Source organism: Cebus imitator, unplaced genomic scaffold (assembly GCF_001604975.1).
Source record: "Cebus imitator isolate Cc_AM_T3 unplaced genomic scaffold, Cebus_imitator-1.0 Scaffold119, whole genome shotgun sequence".
Taxonomy (NCBI): domain Eukaryota; kingdom Metazoa; phylum Chordata; class Mammalia; order Primates; family Cebidae; genus Cebus; species Cebus imitator.
In genome coordinates this window covers 5,106,327-5,116,485 of record NW_016107434.1, presented here as the reverse complement: position 1 = coordinate 5,116,485, position 10,159 = coordinate 5,106,327, and the positions used below count along the sequence as shown (strand labels likewise).

Genomic DNA, 10,159 nt, shown 5'->3' with positions numbered 1-10,159 from the left:
TCCCCAAAGAATAATTTATCTTTCCCTTTTCAGAGTGCTAGACTTCACTCCAAAATGAGGTAACTGAAACTGGTCAACTGACTTCACATGAAAGAATTACTCTTGAGGAAGAGTCAAGAATAGAGAATTTAGTCACAAAGGCAAGAGTTTACATTTTATTCTACTTGCCATTTGATTAAGTACATGTTTACCTAGGCGACAAGATGTTTTGCATTGCAACTAACAATGCAAACTTAAATTTTAAGGTACATTTTTTATCCTAATGCTAACTCATTTTTCATAATTTATTTTTAGTAGAATTCCTGTTTTTCAAAGTAGAAATAAAAATGACTAATAAAATGCAAAGTTAAATCAAGAATAAATGTCCTCACATATCTTGGGTGACGAAGACCAACATTCCTAAATGAAAGACCCCAAAAGGTTAGTATATAGATGCTTTACAAAGTGAGTAATGTATTAGCTCCTCAGTAAAAGCTGTATTACATGTCAACCATATGACACAAAATAAATGTTCAATACATTTCTAAAAAAAAAAAAACATAAACATAAAAACCTACAAATGTTTATAGCAGTTTTACTCATAATCACCAAAAACATAGAGAAAGCAATCAAGAAGTCCTTCAATATATAAATACACAAACTGTGATAGATAATACAATGGGATACTATTCCATGATAAAAAAGAATGAGCTATTAATCCACGCAACAGCAGGAATGAACTGTAAATGTGTATTGCTAAATGAAAAGGGACAGTTGAAAAGGCTACACATTGTACAATTTCATTTATATCGTATATTGGAAAAGGCAAATCTGTAGGCATAAAAAGCAGATTAATGGTTTCCAGGTGTTTGAAGGGAGAGAAGTGGTTGTCTGCAAAGGGGGTGCACAGGGGCATTTTTATCATGACACATCTAGACTGTATGGTACCAGAGTCTTGAGTCTTGTGTTATGAATCCAGAGTCCCATTAATGTTCAAATTCTTTATTTGAACTCCGAAGTATAAATTTTTGCACAATTATTTGGTGTCTCTTTGGTAGAATCTACTCTGTAGGATACAGCATTTCTATGTATTAATAAAGCAGATTTCACTTTTTTACTCTAGAATCCTTGCCCTAGAAACCAAACATATGGCGCTTGTGAAGCTGTCAAAATGCCAAGATTTGCCATGTAATATGCACAGTCACATGATGACTCCCCACCAATTTTTGACACTTCCAATAGTGCTTTTCTAAAGCTCTTCTGAAACATAAAGAATTAGCTAACAGAATTACTTTTTGCTTAAAAAATAGTGTTACATCTCTTACAGAACAAAGTATTTCCATTAGCCCTGCTACTTTGTCCATTTGTGAAATCCTCAAGGTGATTCACTATAATTCTTCTGGGCAAACAAATCGTCTCACATAATTATCCCTGATTAAGGTGATTTCTGCTATCATAACTCTCCTCTGGATTTCTTGGTCACAACAGTCCAGTGACGTCAAATTCCTGATTAGTGTATAATAATCGCGATGGCTTTTCTTATATCAGTGTGCTGAGTATACTGATGCTTCAGAGTGTAAAGCTTAAAGACTGAAGTCTGGAAAGACATGAGTTCTCTATCTTTGTCCCTCATCCAATGGCTCCCAGTGAATTTTGTTTTCCTGGGTAAGTGTTGATATTTTAAGGCCAAGAACAGGAATTGAGCCAGAACAGAGAACAGAGACAGTCAATTTATCCTCCATATTTTTAAAATTAATCCTTGAATATTATGCCCATTTTACCTACTTACTGTTGTCCCGGTACCTAACTCTAAAAGTGACTGCTGCATTACTTCACTAAAACCAGGAGTTTTTCCCTTTTGATTGAATATAGTTTAATTTCAATATAACCTTTTATAATTATTCTTATCCTTGAATTGACTTACGCATTTTGGATCATGTTTTTTAAAGACTGGAGAATTATAACATTTGGGAGAGGGAATTCTACTCTTTTTTGAGGAAAAACAGAGAACCTGGGACAGTATGTAATTTACTTACAATAATTAAATTATTTAGTGAAAGAAAATTGGAACATATATTTTCTATATCCCAGGCTAATAAATGTATTTAATTTTTAAAAATTAATAGATTATTTTATTTTAATAGCTTTAGGATACAGGTAGTTTTTGGTTACATGGATAAATTATATAGTAGTAAAGTATAAGATTTTTAGTGCACCCATCACCCGCAAACACAAGTAGTGTACATTGTACTCAATATGGCTGATACATTTTTAATAGTCCATAATGTCTTTAGACAGCATCCATTAATTTGAACTTCAGGTTTTTAAAGCTTATAGTTTAGAATGCTCCTTATTAATTTATGACTAGAAAATACTAATACAAGTAACGAATGAAAGTCAACATTTTCTTGCTGGATATATATTCTATTTGTGAACAAAAGTATATCCCATGTATAATTCCTTAAAATATATTTTAAAATATTACTACCATTATGGTAAACTCATTCTATCACTACTGCACAAGATGTCTGATTCAGTTATATAATGATTGTATATATTACATCTGTAAGAAGCAAGTAAAACTTACCTACACTTTGAATTAAGGGAAGTTGAGGTGAAAGGAAGAAAACCCTAAATCCTCCCAGGTTGTATATATTACTATCTGTGAGAAGCAAGTAAAAAGTTATCTACACTTGGAATCAAGGGAAAGTGAGATGAAAGGAAGCAAACCCTAAATCCTCCCTGATGAAATTTTTGATAAAATGATGCAATATTCCTACTACTTCAGTGTCTTTAAAGGTTCAAATCACATAACAATCACTATTATTGATGGTACTTCCTAAGACATTCTACAGTTTTATAGCTCCAGTAAGGCTGAATCCTTTGCAAAATTGTGAAGCAGATTTGTTTTCAGCACTTCTTCTTTTCAATCTACTCCTTTTTGCCTTTCAGACTCCCTACTGCTCCCAATGCTCCTCTAGCTGCCTAAGACTTAGATTAAGATACAGCATCCAGACCTGTCTCACCTCCTTGAAGACAACTCGCTACACACTCCCTGAATACACTTCTGTCTTACTTAGAAGTAAATTCTTTATGACTTATCTCCTCAAGGATTTGTCTGTTTTCTTAGGAGAGGTGGAAGTAACAACTGAATTTTTCCCAAGCATTAATGACTGTAGGTTATAGGATATCTCCACACTTTCTATTTCATCTTAGGTAAGTGAAAGCAGTTTTGTCAGCATCCTTCTGAAGACTACCCACTAGCATTTGTCTCCAATACAGTCTATAACAGAGACTGCTATTTCTCTGATCTGCATTTGGAGTGGGAGGGTCAGGGGAACTGCAATGTTGGGAAGTTTGTGAAAGATATCTCTTTGAACTGGAAGAGTTTTGTGGCCCCTGTAAATGATATCTATTTATTTCACTTTATCTATCAGTCATATCTGAGATAGAAATATTGAGGAAAGATTCAGTTGACAGAATTTCAAATAGGAGGGAACTGAGGTTCGCCTCACACAGCCCTGTATACATGCATTAATTCAAATTCATCTTCAAATATTTCAAGAATTTTTTAAAGGTCTTTACATAAACACATCTACTTATTGGAAACTTATGTGAGTCAGACCACATCATGTAAAATTATGAGAAAATATTTACTTCTTCTGATTTAAAATAATGTTACTACTAATGCATACATGCACTTATTCACTACAGTTGGTTAAAGAGTTTTCATCTACATAATCATTTAAGAAGTATTTTAAATGTCTTTTTGAGGTTAATAGTCTCAAGATTTAATATTTGATGATAATTGTCCCTCAAAGGCTTAAGGAACTGCTCAGCATCACACAATGATAAAACATAGAACATTTAAAAATAATAGCTTTATTTTCACTACAGTACTGCAATTTTATTGGGCACAAAAAGACAGCCCATTTTATCTAATCAGAAATGTGCTAGGGGTAAAAGGAAGTAAATTAGTCAACTTGTCTAAATAAACAAAGGGTTATTGATATTAGTAAATGATTTTTAGGGAGGCAAGTTAAAAACCTAACTGTTTTATCACCAGTGCCCAGGGAAAAGCAGGCATTCAGATTTATATAAAGTCAGTGAGCTAAATTAAGTGAGAATGGATTTAGGTAAGAAATGAGTTTAGAATTCACGTGTTTCACCACTTTCATCTTATATACTAAGAAAGTTCTTGATTGAATCAATTTGCCCAATGTTTTTTCTACATGAAAAACAGGGTCTTTTATTTTACTGAACACCTGAGGAAGCCGATGAAAATGGAACAATAGAGCTCTGCAGGAGAGTCTGAAAAGTTAGTGGGAGGATGATTCTTATGACTGTTTTACACAAAATTGGATTTTGTGTTTTAGCCTAAAGACACCAGGAAGTTTCTGTGCTCAGAAATGTCTCCTGATGCCCTGCTCTACTGTAGCACTGGAAGGTCTCCCAAGGACACTCATTCCTTGTGCTTATGGCTTTGCTTTTTCTGATGGAGTACCTGTGAACCCCTATTTGCTGATTTTGTTAGATTTTATTTCCATTCCTGCCTTAGCGATTCAGTGCAGTATTTATGTCACAAGACTGAAAGGTCAGGGCTCCTGGGAAGTGAGAAGGAAGAGAGAAAGGCACTGAAGAAATTGTGGTGGCTGCTCAAAGACAAACTTGTTGTATTGTATGATTTTTTCTATAGCCTGCTTTACCTTCAAGCTCCACTTTTTAAACTTTTCTAAAAAGCCTTGAGCCATAGTTTTGACATAATCTATGACAATACAAGAGTCCCCCATTATCCATGGTTTTGTTTCAGCAGTTTCAATTTCCTGAGGTCAACTGTGGTCCAAAAATATCAAACTAATTTGAGAGAGAGAGGAAAAAGTAAACACATTCACATAAATGCTATTACAGTATATTGTTATAATTTTTTTATGTTATTGTTAGTTATGAGTGTTCATCTCTCACTGTGCCTAATTTATAAATTAAACTTTATCTTAAATATGAATATATAAAAAATATAGCTTGTATAGGGTTCAGTATGATAGCGCTTCCAATGGGGGTCTTGAAACACATCACCTACAAATGAGGGAGAAAATTTATATGTTTTTCTTTTTGGAGAATTGGAGATTTGAAATACAGAGGTGAGTCTAAAATTTGGTTTCTGAGAGTTAAAATTATTCATCACATGCTCTGTTCTTATACATAAACCCTCCAGTCTAGCCCAAGAAGAGAATAAGCAATTTGCAGTTATGATCTAAGAAGACATTAGTATCAAAAATTGCAAGTGATTAGAAATTGGTAAAATAAAAGACATCTTCTACCAAGACCTGCTTAAGATGTGGAGAAAGATTCTTCAAAATCAGATAATGTAATGCTCCTTTATGACTCACATTTTATTTTTTCTTATTTACTATGAAACTTTTCTTAGTTCAAAATAGCTTCCACAAATAAAAATAACATAAAAGAAAGAAAGTTCTGATAACATGGAATATAGAGTAACTGAGTAGAAAAATCATTTTCCTCATGGTCTGAATTTCTTGCTGATAAGTAATATAACTTATTAGTTATATTATTATTTATAGTACATAATATAACATAAGTTTTTAAGCCACATCAAATCAAATCAAATATCAGTCATAGCTCAATTAAATGTCCATGGTTAGTAACACCTATGACTGAGTTTACAGAAACTTCATACCTTCAGGGGTTAATTGAAGGAAACCAGTGTGCTAGATTTCGTGATAAAGTAGAACTTCATGAAGAACTGAATCATAAAAGAGTTCCAGTAAGATTGGGTCACTTCAGTTTTGCCAGGGGTTTGTATTTTAGTTTATATAATTTGTAACTGGAGAGAAGAAATAAGATATAATCATTTAAGGCAATGATTCCTCCTGTGAGCTCTCTTACACAAATCTAATGCTGTCTCTCTCTCTTGTTTTAATTTTTATAAACATGCAACTTGTGTATACAAAAGTGAAAAAAAGCAAATATTCTTATTTCAGTAAGTTTTCATAAACACTCCCCTATAACTATCAACCATATCAAGAAAGAATATTGCTAGCACTTCAAAACCCCCTCCTATGACCACTTCCTGTTCCTTACACATAACTGCTATGAGGTTTTTCTACACCTTAGTTTTGCCATTTTGAATTTTATTTAAATAGATCAATGCAATGTATACTCTTCTGTGTCAAACTTTTTTTTGGTCATCAAGTTTGTGAAATTATCTTCCGCTGTGGCAAATGTTCAAAAAATTTTTGTATCATTTACTTAGAAAAATTGGTTTAGATTTTGTCTCTGTAGATTTTTTAGACTGGATTTCTGTAGTATCACAAAAACTTCACATGCCCAAATTCATTTTTAAATTGTTGATTTCATTTCTTAAATTTATGTATTTGGATATGCCAGTTGGTTGGACATCTCCTTGACAACTCTCCTCTTTAAACTAACCTTCCATTCTTAGCTGTACTAGCTGCATAATTTGTAATAGCTCATGAAAATTCAGACACATAAATATAAATAGGAATTGGAATTCTGAAAAGTTTAAGCGTAACTGGAAAAATCAAACCTATGCACAACTCTTTAACTGATCTCTGTTTCTCTCCTATTCAGGTAACTGGAACTAAGTCCCTTCCAAAATCAATGAATGAGACAAATTATTCTCGGGTAACAGAATTTGTGTTGCTGGGACTGTCTAGTTCAAGGGAGCTCCAACCTTTCTTGTTTCTGATATTTTCACTACTTTATCTAGCAATTCTGCTGGGCAACTTTCTCATCATCCTCACTGTGACCTCAGATTCCCGCCTTCACACCCCTATGTACTTTCTGCTTGCAAACCTCTCATTTATAGATGTATGTGTTGCCTCTTTCGCTACCCCTAAGATGATTGCAGACTTTCTGGTTGAGTGTAAGACTATTTCTTTTGATGCCTGCTTGGCCCAGATTTTCTTTGTTCATCTTTTCACTGGCAGTGAAATGGTGCTCCTAGTTTCCATGGCCTATGACCGCTACGTTGCCATATGCAAACCTCTCCACTACATGACAATAATGAGCCGCCGTGTATGTGTTGTGCTCGTCCTCATTTCCTGGTTTGTGGGCTTCATCCATACTACCAGCCAGTTGGCGTTCACTGTTAACCTGCCATTCTGTGGTCCTAATAAGGTAGATAGTTTTTTCTGTGACCTTCCTCTAGTGACCAAGTTAGCCTGCATAGACACTTATATTGTCAGCCTACTAATAGTTGCCGACAGTGGCTTTCTCTCTCTGAGTTCCTTTCTACTCTTGGTTGTCTCCTACACGGTAATACTTGTTACAGTTAGGACTCGCTCCTCTGCAAGCATGGCAAAGGCCCGCTCCACGTTGACTGCTCACATCACTGTGGTCAGTTTATTCTTTGGACCATGCATTTTCATCTACGTGTGGCCCTTCAGCAGTTACTCAATTGACAAAGTCCTTGCTGTATTCTACACCATTTTCACGCCTATTTTAAACCCTGTAATCTACACGCTAAGGAACAAAGAAGTGAAGTCAGCTATGTCAAAACTGAAGAGTCGGTATCTGAAGCCTGGTCAGGTTTCTGTAGTCATAAGAAATGTTCTTTTCTTAGAAACAAAGTAAACTTATGAGAATGTTACCACTTTAGCCCTGTCTCTATATGCTTACAAGTGGATTCACTGTAATGTTAAAGCAATTCAACTTGGCCAATTGGAAAGTTCTGTTGATTGATTAAATTAAACTGTAATGATAATAAAAATTCATAAAATAAGCTTTAGTGATTTTAAATATTCTTTCTCCAACTTAGGATTTTTAAAAAATATCCCACTTTGTATTCTTATTTAAAATTCCTTAAGATATTTAAAACTCTTATTTAAAACTCCTATAAGACATTGAGAAAATTACATTGTCTTATAAATGCTTAATTTGTTATCTTTCCCTCTGAAAACAGTACTGCTCACAACAACTTTGGAGTAATAATAGGAGCACATCTCTAAGTCACAGAGATAATAGATCTATTTATAAGTACATATATGTGATATATAACATGCGATTAATCTAGATAAGAATGCATTTTATACTGCACTATATATCTGACAGCACATGAAGACACTTCTTTGAAAATGTGCTCCTATTTCAGATGAAGTTGCTCTGGTTCAAATGCCTTTGACATTTCCCCCCTTCCTTTTATAAGAGAATACTTAATCCTAAGGGTTGCAGACAGATGAAGATCTATCTTCTGTCATTTCTTCAGGCTGAATAGGGGTGATGATATTCTTGCCTAATTATGAGGGTCTCCTGTATTCAGGAGCTCCATAGAGAGGATCGCAGTCAGGGCCATTCCTAACTCCAAGTTCTGGCAAAAGGTGATAGCTGGAAGATTAATTAAAGTGTTTAATTGAAGAAAATATTGAATAAATTTATCCTGCATTCCTACACTAAGAGCACAACAGCAATATATTCCATAAGAGTAAAGCAAAATAAGTAAAATTATCCCAAGTAAACTAAATTAGAAGGCTTTCCATGAACTGGGCAACTGTTGGAAACTAGCTAATATGGGATTACTAGCCAGTTCCAATATGTGCCCAGAATTAGAATATCAATTCAGATTTTTACCTTATCTATCCCTCTTGTTTCATCTGAGCAGCAGTCAGAGATCACTGGTTAGCTTAGCAGAATTCTTGTTAAAGGCTGGCCAAGAACTTAGATATCAAAAGTTGGTAGTAAAGAAACAAATTTGATTTCAAGTTTGCAGGGATTCTTACCAAACTGACTTAACAGGATTTTTCACTGAAACCTGGCTAGATAAGTCAAGAGAGCAGGGTATTGTGTCATGATTGTGAACTATTCAAGAACAATGCTCAATGTAGCCTGACTAAAGTTTGGAAAAGGAGAGAGCATTTTTTTTTTAAATTGTACTTTAGGTTCTGGGGTACATGTGCAGATCATGCAGGATTATTGCATAGGTACATACATGGCAATGTTATTTGCTGCCTCCACCGCCTGTCACCTATTTCTGGCATTCCTCCCCATGTTATTCCTCCCCAACCTCCCTATCCCTAGCTGACCCTCCCCTAGTCCCCCCAACAGACCCCAGTGTGTGATGCTCCCTGCCATGTCCATGTGTTCTCATTGTTCAACACCCCCCTATGAGTAAGACCATGTGGTGCTTGATTTTCTGCTCTTGTGTCAGTTTGCTGAGAATGATGGTTTCCAGATTCACCCACGTCCCTACAAAGGATACGACCTTATTGTTTTTTATGGCTGCACAGTATTCCATGGTGTATATGTGCCGAGAGTCTTTATTAATATTAACAAGTATAATCCAGCAATGTTTTAGTTTTGTTTTGGGATGTAGGAAGCTAGATAGAGTGTCTAATTCAAGATGAGATTTGGTTGAGGACACAGCCAAACCATCTCATACCCAAAAGAATATAAATCATTCTACCATAAAGGCACATGCAAACATACATTCATCACAGCGCTATTCACAATACCAAAGACATGGATTCAACATAGATGTCCATCCACGGTGGACTGAATGAAGAAAATGGGGTACATATACAACATTGAAAACTACAAAGCCATAAGAAAGAATGAACTCATGGCCTTTGCAGCAACATGGATGGAGCTTGAGGCCATTATCCTAAACGAATTAATGTAGGATCAGAAAACCAAAATCAGCACATTCTCACTTATAAGTGGGAGCTAAATGTTGAGTACACGTGGACACACAGAAGGGAAATATAGACACTGGGGTTTACTTAAGGGTGAAGGGTTAGAGGACAATAAAGATTAAAAAACTACCTATCATATTCTACACTCATTACCGGGTGACAAAATTATCAGTCCACTAAACCCCTGTGACGCCCAATTTACCCATGTAATAAAGATGCACATATACCCTCAAACCTAAAATAAACATTGGAAGGAAAAAAAAACTACCTATTGGATATTATATTCACTATTTGGGTGGTGTACCAAACCTGCATATGTACTTCATGAATCTAAAAGTTAAAAATATTAAATTAAAAAAATAAAACCCAGAAAGTTTTCAAATCAACAACTTAGCTTTACAGCTTAAGGAACTTGAAAAAATAAAGCAAACTACACCTGAACCTAGAAGAAAGCAGGAAATAATAAAAAGTAGAGATAATTGAAATAGAGTACCTGAAACAATAGAAAAATT

General features: G+C 34.7%; 1 protein-coding gene across 6 annotated transcripts; it reads left to right on the top strand.

Moving 5' to 3' along the window:
* Positions 1-1,567: 1,567 nt before the first annotated feature.
* Positions 1,568-7,741, top strand: LOC108311916 (olfactory receptor 4K15). Of its 6 annotated transcripts, none has more exons than XM_017539563.1 (5): positions 1,568-1,644; positions 1,929-1,998; positions 2,932-3,061; positions 5,192-5,344; positions 6,589-7,741. In XM_017539563.1, the coding sequence occupies exon 5, from the start codon at positions 6,619-6,621 to the stop codon at positions 7,591-7,593; it is 975 nt and encodes a 324-aa protein (XP_017395052.1). In that variant the 5' UTR covers positions 1,568-1,644; positions 1,929-1,998; positions 2,932-3,061; positions 5,192-5,344; positions 6,589-6,618; the 3' UTR covers positions 7,594-7,741. The 6 variants fall into 6 exon arrangements, with proteins under 6 accessions (XP_017395052.1, XP_017395051.1, XP_017395054.1 ...); XM_017539562.1 differs by having other exon boundaries at positions 2,932-3,195; XM_017539565.1 differs by lacking the exon at positions 1,929-1,998 and having other exon boundaries at positions 2,932-3,195.
* Positions 7,742-10,159: the final 2,418 nt, after the last annotated feature.